This window comes from Prosopis cineraria, unplaced genomic scaffold (genome assembly GCF_029017545.1).
Source record: "Prosopis cineraria cultivar Desert tree isolate PC_DT_omini unplaced genomic scaffold, ASM2901754v1 PC8, whole genome shotgun sequence".
Classification (NCBI taxonomy): Eukaryota; Viridiplantae; Streptophyta; class Magnoliopsida; order Fabales; family Fabaceae; genus Prosopis; species Prosopis cineraria.
The window spans coordinates 17,863,918-17,881,916 of NW_026555339.1; the positions used below are offsets into that span (position 1 = coordinate 17,863,918).

General features: G+C 30.6%; 1 protein-coding gene across 1 annotated transcript; it reads left to right on the forward strand.

Annotated features, from left to right (window-relative positions):
* The first annotated feature begins 7,077 nt into the window (after nucleotides 1-7,077).
* On the forward strand, nucleotides 7,078-8,195 carry LOC129317413 (uncharacterized). The gene is made up of 4 exons (XM_054961742.1): nucleotides 7,078-7,398; nucleotides 7,484-7,693; nucleotides 7,784-7,993; nucleotides 8,067-8,195. Exons 1-4 carry the CDS (start codon nucleotides 7,078-7,080, stop codon nucleotides 8,193-8,195), a joined length of 870 nt encoding a protein of 289 aa, XP_054817717.1.
* The last annotated feature ends 9,804 nt before the right edge of the window (nucleotides 8,196-17,999 follow it).

The window sequence follows — 17,999 nt, forward strand, 5'->3', positions numbered from 1 at the left end:
GGGGTGGGAGAACTTTCCAGTTGGGTCTTCTAGCCAAAACACCATTCATTAATCTCTCTCTCTCACTCTTTTATTTTATTCTTGATATATGAAATAGAAATAAAAATATGATTCATACCTTTATACTTTGGCTTTATTAGTTTATAATGTTATTTTATCACTAATTTATTCAGTATATATTTTGTTTTTTAATCTTCTAAATTGCTTGGAAAAACATGCAACAATTTGTTTGGACTGAATTTGGCACACGGGGACAAGAAGCAACTACGCGAAAGCGCAATTCGAAAGAGACTATAGTAGTCCAATAAGAATCAAGGCCCTGTGAATGTTTAAGTGAGACCGCGTTTCATGGAGAAGCGACCTGATCTCACGTGTCATAAATTAAATCATTTGATTTAATTTATTCTTACCAAATACCCCTCTTTATTATACATAAATACCTATTCCCTTCATTAAAAAAATATAAGGTATTTTTTAAAGAGTTGGATGTTTAAAAATGTGAGGCTTTTTTAGTCTTCGAGATGTGATTATTGCCTTTTTTTCAAAAGTGTCCCTATTGATAATGACTTTATATTTATTATAGAGTGTTTAATAGAGATAAATATGGAAAGATAAAGTGAGCTGGAAAGTAGATATTGAGGGTGAAATTCAATTAAAATACCTTATATTTTTGAATGGAGAGAGTATATATTTTAATAAACAACCTGTATGAAAAATATATTTATAATCCTTAATAATAATTCTAATATCTTAAATAAATTATAAAATATGTTAATTAGTCGTTATCCCATGTTCCATCACATTGTCTTGCTCTTTCTAATTTGAAATTTGGTGCCAGAAGCAGTAATAACTGTCCGCGCTATTCTAAATGTCATTTGGGTGTGCCTCAACATGGCAGAGTGATACGTGAGACGAGGTTGCTTCTCCCTGAAACGCAGTCTCACTTAAACATTCACAGGGCCTTGATTCTTATTGGGCTACTATAGTTTCTTTCGAATTGGGCTTTTGCGTATTTCCTTCTTGTCCCAGTGTGACAAATTCAGTCCAAACAAATTGTTGCATGTTTTTCCAAATTTAGAAGATTAAAAAAACAAAATATATACTGTATAAATTAGTGACAAAATAATGTTATAAACTAATAAAGCAAACTTATAAATGTATAAATCATATTTTTATTTCTATTTCATGTATCAAGAATAAAATAAAAGAGTGAGAGAGAGATTAATGAATGGTTTTTTCGGCTAGAAGACCCAACTGGAAAGTCCTCCCACCCCAATGTAAACCAATCAGGGAACAGGTTGTAGCTATGGACACCAACATGTTCATCCTCTAGGATAAGATCGCAATAGATGAATGTCAAATATCTGAGAAGGCTAATAAGATATTTAGTTTGCAAATAGATTATTGAAATATACTCTTACCATCTCCCAAAAAATCTACCTCAAATAGTTCATAAATAACAATTTGTTCGAACATACATCAAAGTCATATGAAGAAATTTCAAACGTTGATCCTCCAGTAAAAGTTCTGGTGATCTCCCTATCCCCTAATTGCCTTGATTTGTTAGTTTGTGACTTCATAGTTCATGCTGTGTATTATCAATAACGATCGCACACAATGATATAAATTAGCTATAAGCTAAAGAATAAGCATCTGCTACTCTGTAAGTTGTAAACCTAAAATGTCTTCGTCAACTCCCACTTCTCAAAAAAGGCGTCCTTTTGCCAATTTTAGTCCCAATACCTGGAAGTATCATTTGTTCGCCTCTGCTCCTGTTCCTCTCCTGGTAATCACACTCTTCAACACCTTTTGATTTCTTGTGCTTTCATTGCTCTCTTCATGTTTTTAACCTTTCTGTATGAGTGAAAGTTGAGATAATTAGTTTGACGTTAAATGAAAAATATTCTTGAAGTTATCTCTTTTATTCCTTTTGGGGAAAAAGACACCTCTTGTCAGAAATCTAACAACGACCACAACATTTAAAGAACCAACAAGTTCAAAAGTTAATACTTGATCGAGTTGAGAATCATACTGGAAAATTGAACTTGATTGATAATACCAAATGTTTGGCGGCATTGTATCATTTTGAAAGTGAGATTAGAGAGATAACAAAGAATATGTATGAGAACCACATCCTCATTTTGAGGGCTAAGATCTTCACACCATTTCCCTCTAGTTTCATTTGCAAGTTCTTAACCACGTGCAATTAGTCAAGATCATCTATAAAATTTAAATCCTTTAAATTTTAGATTGATGAATTTTAGTGAATTTTTATTTTCTTATTTTTTTCTTATTTTATTATAAAATTTTCTCTTTCCCGCTTAAAAGGGCAAACTTCATTGAAATTTCCCGATATCAACTTTAGAGGATTTAAATCAATAGCTCTAGTTTTTCATGTTTTCCATATATATGGCTCTAGTTTTCTTTTTCGCTTAGTCCCCTTTGAATTTCCCTTATATTTTCTACAATTGTATTTCGTCCTTTAACATATTTAATTCATGATTCAACTAGGACCAGGACCAGTGCTCATCTCAATTTCAATTTCATACACTAATCTTTTATTAAACTTTATTTCTTTCCAAATCTTATTTCCCAATTATTTCCTTATATTTTTTATCCTTACAACTTGGGGAAACTGCAATAAGAGACCCCAAGATAGTCATAATTATCTAAACTAAAGTTAGGTTATTTTTTAGATAGGTGAAATATCTAAGGTCACTGGCACACTTGCAAAATCCCACCACCACCAACAATTCGAAACTCATAAGATTATGTCATTTTCTTTTACTTCGTTTTGCCTATCATGCAAGTTACAAATAGATGACACAAGGCAAACAAGGATAAATACATATATATATATATATATATATAATATTATACATAAACCATATATATAAAGTTATATCACCTACTTTGTCAAAAAAGTACAATTCAATATGTTTTTCTTGTAAAAAGAAATGGTAAAATAGAAGATAATAAGCACGATTTATATGTGGAAAAAGAAAATGACTGTTTTTCATCGTCATATGAGGGGCAGAGGATATGCTTCCTCATAAAGATCGCTTGGCCCATTTATAGCGTGTTTGTAAATAGCGGTTTGTTCAAACATTAACATCAAGTTAAGAAATTTCAAACGTGTATTCTCCGTTTAAAGTTCACATTCCTTTGTAGGGATATCTCCATCTTGTAATTCCTTCATGTGCTTGTGACTTTATAGTTGATGGTGAATATTATAAATAGCAATTCACATAAGGTATATAAAACTAAGCTTTACTATAAGCTCCCCTAACTTTGTAAGCTCTGAATAAAAAAATGTCTTCCCCTGGTCCCACTACTAAAAGTACATACACGCCCCATCGCCAATTTTAGTCTTATTATTCGGGTATGTCATCTGTTCACCTTAGCTCCTCCACCTGTCCTGGTAATTACACTCTTCAAAACCCTCTGATTTCTTGTGCTTCTAGTATTTTCTTCATGTTTGTTAAAGATTAATTAGTTTGATGTTAGATAGATAGACATAGAATAGAAGAAGGTGTATATAAATTAGAAATATTTTAATTTAATATCAGTTTATGCTATAAATAAAAAAATATTCTTGAAGTTATATTTTTTTTATTCCTTTTAGGACAAAGAAACCTTTCGTTAATTCTCATGGTACAAAATGGAGAGTTGGAAATCCAATAGCGGCTACAGCATTTGAAGAACCAAGTTCGAAAGTTGATACTTGATCGAGATGAGGATCTTACAGAGAAATTGAACCTGATTGACAATATTAAATATTTAGGTGTATCATATCATTTTGAAAGTGAGATTGAAGAGATAATAGAGAATATGTGTGAGAATAAGCATCCTCCTTTTTTAGGGCAAAGATCTTCACACCATTTCCCTCTGGTTTTGTTTGCTCAGGCAACAAGGTTATTATGCGCCATCAGGTATTTTTAGTAGTGCTATATGTATTTTATGCAAGTTCTTAACGCACATGCTATTAAGCTTTCTTGTTTTTTGAAAGTAAGTCCCCACGCACACACGCATGCAGATGTGTTTGATCAGTTCAAAGATGAAAATGGTGATTTTAAGAAGTCATTGATTGAGGATGTGGTTGGAATGATGAGGCTACACATTTTTCCATATCCATGGAGAAGATGTTCTAGACAAAGCCGTACACTTACTACTTATCACTTGAAATCAAGGCCAAGCAACTTGAGCCCTACCCTTGAATGAAATGTAATTCAAGCATTGAACTATCCTCTTCGTAGAGGCATGCCTAGATTGGAGTCCAAATATTACATTCCTTTGTATTTAGAAAAAGGCTTCTCCAAATGATCCTTTGTTAGAATTAGCCATTATTGACTCTAATATTGTACAGGAACTACACAAGAAGGAGCTAAACCATGTCATTGAGTAAGACCAATTTATTGATATGAGTTGCTTCTATAAAGTCATATCATACTAAAAGAACGAGCTTAATATTTGTATTGTAGGTGGTAGAAAAAGTTAGCATTTCTTACGGAGGTACCATATGCTAGGGACCGAGTTGTTGAAATCTAATTTTGGATATTGGATTTATATTTTGAGCCTTAATATATGCTTGGAAGGACAATTATGGCCAAATTTAATATTAAGTTGATCTTTACAGTTAATTTTAAATTATTTTTAAATGTTTTTAATATAATATTTATCAAAATAAAAATAATAAAAATGTTCTTATCAAATTTGGCTTATTTAATTGGTTATTAGAGGCTAAATATCATGCTACTCATCACTTTTGATTGATAAGATCTAAATAATTTAAATTAAAAATTTTATTTTTTATTTTTATTTAATTAAAATAAAAATATGTAAAAATATAAGCAGGCGGTGCCGAATGCGGGTCTTAGTTTCTCAGCACTTAATTTTACATTTTTATTTATTGTTTGTTGTTTGTTGTTTTATATTTTAAGAACCTCAAGCCTTCTACTTTACTCGGTGGCGGTGCTCAGATTCATGAGCACGGGCACCGCGTGCAGCGTGCTCAGATTCATGTTGGGTGATCTGGCTTTTCATTTTATTTCAAATGATTTTTGCTATTGATTTTAATTTTTTAATATTATATTTATCAAAATAAAAATATATAAAAATTATAAAAAAATTAATATTAAAATTGAACTGTGTTTGATGCTTATTAGAGGATAAGTACAACAGTACTCACCATTGATAAAATCTAAACAGTTTAAATTTAAATTTTTTATTTTATATTTATTAAAGTAAAAATATGAGCACGCGGTGCCCAATGCCGATCCCAGTTTCTTGCCCTCTCACCAGCCCTTAATTTTATTTTTCATTTGTGGTTTTCTTCTTTGTTTTCATTACTCCAAACAGTTCCTTTTATGATAATCATCTACTTACTTTTTTTTTTGAATGGGGAAAACAAAAATCAGGTTATGTCAACACTCAAAAAGATATCCACACCTTAAATGTAGTTCATCTAAAATCTTAACAATAAAATCTTAACAATAAGATTATCGCTAAGTTGTTGATGTGCAATGTAATTTGTGCAATTATTTGCTTTTCTATAACTGATCATCCAGTCTTACATAATAAGTTCTATGATCTTTATGATTGCTTTGAAAAGAGAATGATTATCTTTGAAATCATGATGAATGAGTGAAACACTACAACAGAATAAGCTAAATATGACGGCTTATATTTGACGGTTATAAGTGAAAAATGACAAATAAAAAAGGCGCTAAATACTTGACGGTTGTTTCAAAACAACCGTCAAGTATTTAGTATATATTTGACGGTTATATTGGCATAACTGTCAAATATATATGCATCCCAGATTTGATTTTTTTATAAATATATTTGACTCTTGTTTTACAATAACCGTCAAGTATATTTCGGAAGACTTGACGGTTATTTGTAAAAAAGCGTCAAATATATGGTTCAAAAGGAAAAATAAACAAAGTTAATTACTTGACGCTTGTTTACTAATAACTGTCAAGTATGTCTGAGTTTTATTTGACGGTTATTTAATAACAAGCGTCAAATAATGAATACTTGATGGTTATTATGAAATAACCGTCAAGTATTGTCTTTTAAATTTACGCTCCAGAACCTTTCATTTTCACATTTCTGCAACTCGAACATTTTTGAAAATACACCCAGAGTGCTCAGAAATCATTTTTCGTCACTAAAACTGCCCAAAAATACAGATTTAGACTCGATTCTTCTTGGGTTTTGCTCGTGGGTTCCATTTTTTGGGGTTTGTGGGTTGTTCGTTCATCCAAGTCGTGATTTCGGGTGTTTTGGGTTCGTTCTCCATCTTCCATATGTGAGTTTAATTTCTTCTTCATCTGTTTAATTCATTTTTAGGTTTAGTGTTTAGGGTAAATTTGACTTCAAATTCCCCTACTTGCTTCTCAACAGTGCAAAATGCGAGTTGTCTTCATTCCTCCTTCCCCTGCTCTTCTTCTTCGTCCTCGTGCTCTGCCTCTCTTAAGTAAGTTAGCTTAACCTTCTTCCTTGTGATATTGTTATCAATTGATTGTAATTAGAGAGTTGATTGGAATTAGCAATTGGAATATGAATTTTTTGTTCATTGGAACTACGATTTGTGATTGAATGTATATAGGCTTTTGTTTTCAGTTCTTTGTTAGTTTTGAAATTAAATTTAAGATTATATGAAAATTAATTTACTGTTGGGCATTTTATGAATTTGTTGAAAATTTGCTTCCCTTGTTCTGATGATGGTGATTAATTTTGTTGTTGGATAACTTGATTAGATATGATTGAGTTATATTGAATTTATAGGACAAAATAGATTGTTGGGATAAAATTTTTATATCAATTATTGTTGGGTAACTTGATTGAGTATAATTAAGTTATATGAGAACTTGAATGATAAAACTTTTTATTTAAGTTGATTGATTGTGTTCTTTTTATTTAAGTTAATTAATGTTTGAATTAATTGTGTGCATTTTATTTAAGTTGATTAATTGTGTTCTTTTTATTTAAGTTGATTAATGTTTGAATTAATTATGTGAATTTTGTTTAAGTTATTTAATGTTTGATTTAATTGTCTTCCTTTACAGATAAATGGCTTCTGATAGCGAGTCTGTTGATACCCCTCCATTAATTCTAGCTACAAATTCGACTGAGGTTCCGAGTACACAGAAAAAGCTAGAGCAGGAGTACAATAACATTCAACGAGGCCTAATGATAATGGAAGAGGTGACAAAAACAAGAGCTGCAGGAAAAAAAATTGATGTGCAATGGAACAAGAAAGGGCAAGCAATTAAATCCTCAAAATTCATAAGTTATATTGGGGTGGTGGCAAAGACTACTGTGCCTATCACAGTAAAATCATGGCGCAAAGTAGATGAGGCCACGAAGGCTCTTATTTGGGATACTATAGCAGTAAGTTACATTTTACTAAGTATATTTTGGTATAAACTATTTTTAAAATTAATGCATCTGATATGTTGTTTATTTTATTTTGTAGTCAGGATTTGACATTGATGAGAGTAGGCAAGATTTTGTCCTACAAAAGGCTGGGAGGGCACTACGGTCTTTCAGATATTTTGTCACACAGAAATATTTGAAAGATCCTGATGCTGAATTTGTAGCTCGAGTTCCTCCCTTATTACAGCCTTTGGTAAAACAAGAGGATTGGGATGCTTTTGTTGCCTCACGGCATGAGAAGGAATTCAAGGTATTAATGTTTCTTAAATTTCAAGTTTGGTGTTATTTATTGATTATATGTGTATGTACTAACAAAAATTTTTGTTATTAACTCGTCAAGGAATTAAGTACACAGAATAAGGAGAGAGTAGCGAAGAACGAATATCCTTATAGAGCAGGGAGGTTGGGGTATGCAGGCATTGAGCAGAAACAATTAGAGGAGGAGGGATCAGAGGTTACCATATCCCGCCATAAGCTCTGGGCATTGGCACGCACTAAAAAAGAAGGAATTATTGACAACCCCCGCGTGAAAGAGGTTACTGAAAAGATTGTAAGTATTATATTTAACTACTACTTAATAATTAATTATGAATATTCAAACTAAACATATTTACTCTACACAGGATTCCATCTCTCAGGAAGTCTCACAGGGCAACCTTCCTGAGGATGAGGATATCTTGGCTAGGGCATTGGGAACTACTGACCACCCTGGTTGTGTCAGGGGTGTTGGCTTCGGAGTCACGAAGAAGTAATATTTTGGCAAGATAAAAAAGAAAACATCAGCTTCTTCGTCTGAGGTCCAAGAGCTGAGAGAAGAGCAAGCCGTTATGAAGCAGCAACTACTAGCCCAGGCAGCATTAATTGACATGTTGTTGAAAGGGCAAGTCCTTGGGAGGACTTTGGGTGAGATTAACCCTAGTCAGAAAGATAGCTGCACAGTCCCCTCAGAAAAACTACCTGAGGTAATATGTTTTACCTTATGAATTTGTCTAATTATTTTTATTTTAGAAACTGATTGTCATTGTTTGTTTAATTAGGGCGAGAACGATTGCAATTGTTTGGCAGACACTCCTGAACGTAGAGTAATTGTAACAGGGCATGTGTACAACATTCTCGGGGACATAATCCATAATCATCCCCTCTCGCCCAACTGTGTTAGAGTTTCTCTACTTATTGCCATCGACCCCAACTATCCATTGCCTGTTCCTACTGATGAGGCACAGACGGTAGGGGAAGTAGTAGGGAGCTTCGTTGCATAGCCTAGCCACCTTGTAATAGCGGTAACACCAAAGCTAGCAAAGGACCCATTGCCTCCAAAGAAAAAGATACGGTTTAAATAATTATTTATAATTTTATAATATAATTATAAATATCTAACTTTTTTGTTGTGCAGCTGAAAGGGAAGAGCAAGCTAAAAGGTAAGTCAGGCCATACCAAAGAGTCAGCCACAGTTTCGCAATATCCAGTAGCATCGGTGCCAACTGTAGAATACAAATACCGTGCCTCTCTTAAGACATATGCGATGGCTACGAGGATGGCTCGTCAAGTTGCGATTGGGGATATCATTAGTTTTGATGATAGGCTGTATGGAAGACCGGGCTTGTTTGAAGTTGTTCGGGATGAAATTTTGAATGAAATTCTCAAGCATGAAATGGCCAGTACTAGTCTGATGAGCTTCTACATGAGGTATTTCTTCGATGATGCTCAATTAATTACTTAAATTATATATATGTATGTGTGCACGTGTGTGTATTAACCTGGTTTTTTTTACTTAAGCCACCTTTATACCTCATTTGTGATTCCTGACGGCCTTGAGTCGAGATTGTTATTTAATAAGTAATAACTTTTTAATAAGTAAGTTAAATTTTTATTAATTGTTATTTTAATATCCATATATATTGAATTTCTAACATTTATTCTTTATTTTCTTCTTAGAGCTGTGGTCTTGTATCGAACTGTGACCAACAAGACCTTGTCCCCTAACTTAAGGGTATTGGACTCTTGTGAGATATGGGTCACAGTTAAGGTAAACCTAATGGACTAAGTTTTTAATTAATAAACCGTGGCCTTTTAACTATTATTTTATTGATATGTAATTTTTTTTGCACAGTGTCCACTCCAGCCAGATCAGAGCAATGACTGTGGCTATTGCTTGATGAGATTCTTGAAGGACATTATCACCCATGCCCCTACCACATTACCTAACAAGGTATATATTAAATATAATGATACTTAAATTATAAATTTTAACAACTTTTGTTAGATAGCTATTAACTTGAATTTGTTGTAACTCTTTGCATACAGTACTTCGAGGATGCCTACTGTATTCAGTATGCAGCTGCACATATAGAGGAAACCCTTGAAGAGGTAGCTCAGGCTGTGTTTAACATGTGGATAGCAGCAGTGGTTAGGCCTAATTAGTTTTGATGTACACATTTATTTTTTGGTCAATTTTATGTCTGAGGCCAATTAATTTTGAAATTTAAACTTGTAAAGTAGGTAAAGTTATAGATTTTTTTATGGCATCGGGTTTAGAGTATAGGTAGATATAAGATAAATTAAAGATATTTAGATTGTAATTTCAATATAAATAATGATTCAATTGTTTTTTTATTGTTGGCTGGCTGGTATATATATTTGATTGCTTTGTATTTGTAGGGGGGAAAAAACACATCATAAATACTTGACGGTTGTTTAGAAAGAAACGCCAAGTATAAGTTTACTTGACGGTTACTTCAAAATAACCGTCAAGTATGTACGAATACTTGACGGTTATTATGAAATAACCGTCAAGTATTTGGCACACAGAATTTGCAAAAGCATATTTGACGCTTGTTACAAAATATCTGTCAAATATTACTAAATACTTGACAGTTATTTAAAATAACCGTTAAGTATATTGCTGCAGTATATGTAAATGTTTAAGTGATTATTTAACGGTTATTTTGAAATAACCGTCAAGTAATCTTTAAAATATTTGACGGTTTTTAACCGTCAAATAAATATATGGCGCCTCATTATTTAACTGTTAAAAACCGTCAAATAATTTCTAAAATAACCGTCAAGTAAGGGGGCATTTTGTAGTAGTGAAAGAGCTTCAAGAAAATGAGAGTAGGCATTAATTTTTGAAGACTTGCTGTTTCAACCTCCTACTTACTTTTTAATATAACATGTTTTATCCAAAGTATTATTCTCTAGTGCTCCGAACTAACTATAAAACCTACTAACTAATGAAAGCACATCCTCTAACTAATTACTTATATATATATATATATATATATTATACTCTATTTTTTAAAAACTGCAAGTTTTCAAAATATTGGAATAAATCCATAACTTAAAAAAAGCTACAGTTGTTGAATAATACTATATAATATTCAACTTTGCTTCTTCTCCTTCTTCTTCTTTTAATGTGGTATCAGTTTGCGGTTTTATATTGATTTTATTGGCGAGAGTGGATAGATCTTTTATTATTATTATTATTATTATTATTGGCGATAAAGAGAATGGATAGATCACAACATACAAGTTTGAAATTGGAGGATAAGCGTTCGAAATTTATTAATAATAAACACTTCAGAATTCTCTACCAAAGAAACTGTGTAGGATCCCCTGCCTTATCCTGACACTGGGAGCGGTCATATTTTAAAATATAAATAGCAAGCATTAGCAATTTTTATTTTGAAAAAAAAAAACTTACACCCTCCAAACTATAATATAGGTTATTTTTTGGAAAATTTTGTTTAGCCCAAATATAGATCATTGAATAATTTTTTTTATATTTTTTCAATTACACCATTATTTTATTAAATAAGTAATGAGGGTAATTGAATAAATCAAGTGTTATATTTATTATACTCAATGCAAAAAAAAAAATTTTGAAATCTTAACTAGCCTTTCTTAAAGAGCATAAATTTGTTAATAATACTCCATCCAGTTCAAAACATAAGCATTTTCCTTAGCTAATCTTGGTTTAAAATATAAGCAACCCATAAGTGCAAATTTTCTTTCCATTTTACCCTTTTATTTGTTAACTTAGATCATTATATAAATTTATCTGTCACACGTCATGAAGTGTATTAATTATTCGGACTAAATGTAAAAAGAGAAAACAACATATTTTTAAAAGAATAAAGACTTTATTGGTATCTGAGTTATTTTTAAAAAACTATTTTTATTTTGAATTGGAGGGAGTAACTTATATTGTGATCCGAAAGGAGTATATAGTTAAAATCCTTGTTTCCAATTAAACAAAAACATGTGTATCTTTTATATATTATTTATTTTATAACAAACTCTCATTATTAATATTATTAAAAAATTAAACTTTATTTATTTTAATTTGATTGGATAAAATTATATAAAGTTAAGTACCTAAAAATTTTGCCTTTTTTATTTTTACTCATTACCACCATCATCATATATTATGGGCAATATTCCCTAGTCCTATTATAGATAGTCTTTAAATGTGATTCCATTATGCCACTTATGTTACCCTACACTAATTAGTGATAAGTTTTACAACGAACTGATTTTGTAGCAAATTATGCCCTAAATCTATTTAGTGATGGAATTTTCCTTCTTTAGTGATAGGAACTTTCTTTTTCCTTGGGATATTATCAATAACATCATGGAAGGGCGACATTGTTGGCAATAGCTGGTGAAAACATAGCTTGAGTTGTGCCCAAGGACATTATCCTTAAAGCTATTCTGCCATACCGGGTTGATCGTGTGGCAGCTCCTTAGAATTAAGCAGACTCTTCCTACTAAAAATAGATACACAAAACAATAGAAATTCATAAAATACACTTAGGTAACCGCACAATGAATTAGTATGATAGAAGAGTACAGAAAAGCTAAGAGTACTAAGGCTCTGACTAAACCTGAGGCAAGCATTGCTTTTTATAAGTAGATCTCATAATGTTGGGCAACAAAACTATTTTAATCACAATTAAAAAATGGTTTCAAATAATAATATTGTTTAAATTATATGTTATAAAATAATAAACAGACTTAAATAATAGTTAATATTATTAATTTATAATAATTCCTTTTGAAATATTCAAAAATATTTATAATATCTATCAGACATCTCTAAGGGAGTTCTTATCTATAATATTAAATAAGAGGGATTTTACACTTTTTTTTATTTTATTTATAAGTCACTTTTATAATATCTTATCAGAAAAAGGAAAAATTTTAAATCTCATTAATTTTGTTTAAAAATAACATTTTTAGATACTTTAAAAATAAAATACTATAGCACTTAATGGGGACAATAAGGTAAATATGGACATAAAAATCATAAAAGTTCTCTATAAATATGATTAAAAAAATACTCTCTTTCTATCTTATAGATAAAACCCTAAGAGTATAAGAGACGAAAATATAGATATTGTACGATATATTTAAGTTGAAGCAATTATAGGGTCTATCTTTAAAATTATTAATTTTGCAATTATTTCCTCTGTCCCTTATAAAATAATCTCAGATTAAACTGTAAACCAGCTTTTTTTTTTCCATGTTACATCAATTAAAAAATTTGTTAGGTGATTGTAAAATAATTCACACCTTTTTCAAATTTTTTAACGACATGTCAGGCTATGTAAGTTAAACAATGAACAACTTTGATAGGACCTGTCTAATGCATAAGATTCAAACCATGTAATAAGTTAAACAGTCAACAATATTGATAAATGGAACGTGGCCAATGCACATGAGTTTGCCAAATAAAATATATTTGGCCTATAGGGCCAGTTCACTAATAAACTATAATCACCATGTGCATCCAATGAAGTAATAACCTGTTGTCATCAATTATTCCATTATTTCACTGATAAAGTATAATATCTTATTTACCATAAACTTTTTTTTTTTCAAACACCACAACAGGAAAATAACAATTAGGTCTCAAAGAAATAAATTAACAACAGTTAAGTCTCCAATAAAATTTTCTACAAAATAAATTATAAATATCAATTCAAATAGTTATGTTGCGATCTAAAAGTAATATTTCATATTTAAATACTTATTTAAAATTGAAACTCATGTATTTGTAATAATTTGGATCAATATTTTTAACTTATTCTTTCAAACAAATTTGCTAGGCACTTAATTGTCATTAATACTGTGGGACTAACTGTCATTTTTCCCACCATAAACTCTTTACTCCTTTTTTTAAAATGAAGAGATAAATCATTGGGAGAATATCAGATAAAGAAAAATAGCAGTGACGGTCCAAAATAACTGAAGTTTCATCTATGCATAAGTGAATTGATAAACTTGTAGCTATGTGTAGAGGAACTTTCAATTGTTTGTAGCTCTCACTGCTATTTTTTCTCCTCTGGAGACCCTCACTGCTGCCATTCTCTCTAAATCATTTGCTATGTACGCAGGTAAATCTAGTTATTCTTAAAAATTCAACACACACACACACACACACACACACACACTCATGTATTATTTAATATTTAAATAGAAAAAGTTAATATTTATTGAAATGATAATTGTAAAGTGAGGCTGGGGTTGAGGCCTGAGGGCTCAAGCTAAGATCTTCTGATACAATTAAAAAAAATATTTCTTTTATAAAAATATTTTTTTTGATGAACAATATATCATATTTTTAGATTAATTAACTGGCATTCATAGAATTAACAAGGCACCTTAAATCAAGGCAAATGATTGTTGGAAGCGACTAACCAATATACTAATCGACAAATTGATAATCCTACCCTTGATAATTTCCTAAACACAGCTTCTCCAAATAAAAATAAAGAATTAAAAAGGAGTAGCCTTCATGATCTAGTGTGAAATGTCACGCAATTGAACAAGATAAAATATAAAGTAAAACAAAATGATCTCCCCTTTGATTTATATTAATTACAAAAATCACTATTTTATTTTAGAAAGAACCTGCAAAAACCTCCATTAAAATTATAAATTTTATTATAGAAACCTTCATTCAACTATTTTCAATATTTCATTCCCATTCGTCATCCAATAGTTAAATTTCTGTTAAATCATTTGATTTTAATTTATTTTTACCAAAATAGCCCTCTTTATTATACATAAATACATATATATTTTAGTAAACAACCCGTGTCTGGAAAATATATTTACTAGCCATTTTATATAAATGCAAACATTTTTATATACATCTACTCCTCTGTTCTCTATTATACGACATATCTAGCTATTTAGTAATGAGAGGTGGTTAAGTTGTTTATTTTATCTCAAAATAAAATAAACTTTTAGGTTGCGTTTGGATGGGTAAATTTGGGTTAGTTACAATATCTGAGATCAAAGAAATTTTTTGGTGAATAACATCACAATTGAAAATATAAATAGAAACAAGTACCAATAATATCTAAGAAGTTTATTTGAATAAAACCAATAAAATATTAAAGTGCATGCCTTAAATCCATATCCGATAACAAGTTCGCACATTAGGATATCAAAAGAATCAATCAATGATGTTGGAACATTATAGGCTAATCAAAAGTCTTATTAACTATATAATATAAAAATATAATCAAAATAATGTTTTTTTTAAAGAGATCGATATAAAAACAATAAATTTTGGGATTCACTTTAGAAGAGCTTTATCAGAACTAATAATGAGCGTGGCTCCACAAAAATTAGTGCAGGCACAAAGTCTACAAAAAAAACAAGGGCAGGCATGAGGCCCACTAAATAAGTGTGAGTACGATGCTCATGAATATTCATTCCTCTATTTCACGTGCATTGGCTTGCGCACGAGGCTAACACCTCCTATAAACATCCTGCTAGCTAAATGGACCGTGATGTGCCAAGGGTTAACAAAACTGTTATTAGCATCTAATATTTTAAACTTAGTCCCATTAATAAAAATCAAGTGTGCATAGATCTAAATATCCATTTTAAAAATCATTCTTTTCAAAATATAATGTTCAAACTATTAACTTCCCTTTTTAACATTTTTTTCTATGCACAAATCACCGTATTAACATATTTCAAATCAATTATAAAATTTAAAAATAGGATTATTTTAATAAATAATTGATTCATTACATATTGAATCCAATAGCATAACTTTTTAATAAAATAGAATATGTTTAATAATAAACAAATTGAATAAAAATAGGATAAGTAGAGAGAACTATATAATTCATAAATAAAATAATAGCAAAGACTTTAAATTAAACAAAGTATATTAAATAAAGATCTTTTAAAAGAAATTAATTGGGACACACTCACGACTTAAGAGATTCTCAAGAATTCTAAAGCTTGTTTATCTTAACTTTTTACTTTAATTCTAATGATGTCCTTAATTTTTTGACAATTAAATCATATTTCTAAAATTATTTATTAAGTAATTTCTAAATCTAATTCAAGAATGGGAATTTTAATTTTAAATTGACTAACCACGCTTTTATGGTCAAATGTAATTTTTTAGAATTTTCTCATCAACAATATAAACTTTTAAACTAAAATATAAATTTCTCCTTTTTTATTAATAAACTTAAATTTAACTATATGAATCAACTTTACCCTCCTCTTAAGTATTTAAACAAACCTTTTGGGAGGATTCCCATTTGTTCACCACATAACCAATTTCCATCCATTCCAACTTCTAATCATCATCATTTAATTCCTAAATCAAATTTCCATGCATTACTTAAGCATCATCAAGAACACAAAACATCTTAAATTAAATCCCAATCAACCATTTAAATTACACTTGGCAACAACTAAATTTAGAAACTTCAACTAGAAATTCTAACAATATATATATATATATATATATTGTTAGGACAAGTGACTTAAAGCCCAATATGCTTTCTCTATCCCAGCCCGTTAAGGCCTCTGTATAATTTAACAGACTTAATGTGCTAGGCCCACTTGTTTATTCTTGGTAGGTTTTCAGTTGTAATGCTGTATCCTAGGGTTTAGTGCCCTCCTTATATAAAGGAAGGAAAACCCTTGGCTTTGTGCGCCACTATTATTGCACAGTCATTTATCTCATATTTCTTGTATATACTATCATTCAACAAACTTCTTCCCTCACTACTTTAAACAACAACTAATTCAATTTCCTCTTTCTTTAACAATAACCAGCTGTAACAATTTAGATAAAATTCAAACTCTGAATCTTCAAAAAAATTACTAGCATAAGTGTCACCAAGCTATCACTTTTCACTTAATATAAAACTTATTTAAATAAAATATCCATTCAAAAAAAATTTTGTATTAAATTTAAAATTTAAAATCATTACAACTGTAATAGTTTGTTGGACTTTTAATTGTAAATATTGAATACTTGAATATGTGATAATGGTTTTGGTGTTACATTAGTATGCTTGTAATGCTGATGTTGTTTGTTGGACACTATGACTGTGTAGGGATGTTGTTGTTAGAATAATTTGACAAGTTTAATTTGGCTATGAAAAAATACAAAATATATATTAAAAAAATACACATACAACATCACTTTTATGAAATGGGAACTAGTTTAGGTAAATCACATTCCTTCTATACTTAAAAGTAACTTGGATGTCTCTTTTTAAAGGAGTGACCTCATTAATCTTATCCATGTCATTAAATAATGTGATTTGGATAAGACAATTTTCTAAGTCAATCAAATTTATGCCCTATATGATAGAAACATGCAAAGCCTTTTCTATGTGTAGTAGTGTTTCTTAATTAATTAATATTGTAAATGTACGTGTATTAATTTCCCATAGCATGGGTGCCCATATCACAATTAAGTCTCCCGAGCAAGAGGCCAAATAGGAGCTGGACCAGAATCATTGTTGGAGGAGTCAACATAGATGAAATTCCTATCATATAGATGCCAGATATCAATCCTTTCATGTCTAAATTTGTGGCAGAGTTTACATTACACTTTGTTGCCGTTACCTCCATTTCTATTGTTGTCATTGCCATTTTTGTTTCTACCTCCTCATCCTCGACCCCTGCTACCTCTATTGCAACCATGGCCATGCCAAGTGCCCTTATTGCCATGACTATAAGAGTAATTGTCAGACCTGATAGCAAGGTGAGCCATACAGCATTGCTCACATCAGAGAGAGGTCTGAGATTCAAACTATCAAGGCAACTTTCAAGAATAATATTGAATAAGGTTCCTCCATACTCTCACTGGGAATTGTACACAAGAATAAATAATATAGAAGGTGGACACCTGGTCCAGTGAGATAAAGACAATACAACAAATAAAAGAATGACCAAGAAACTATTACAGACCACTAGCGGCGGTAATATACAGAGAGGTTAAATAAACCCCAAGCCTAACTCAGTGACTTGGACATAGACACATTGGGCTTGGATGTCTTGGGCCTTCGTTTATGGACTGATTCTCTAACATATAATTGTGGAGTTTGCTTTGTTATAATATTTTAGGATTAAAGTATTTTTTTTTCTTATTCTTTCTTTCTAAGAGTGTTGAGCACCTTATATTAATAAGTGGGATTTTTTCATCTATACCATTTTTAAAGGATAAAAAATTCCCCTCCATTAGCAATTCGTTAACTTTGCTATTTTATGCTGACGTGACATGT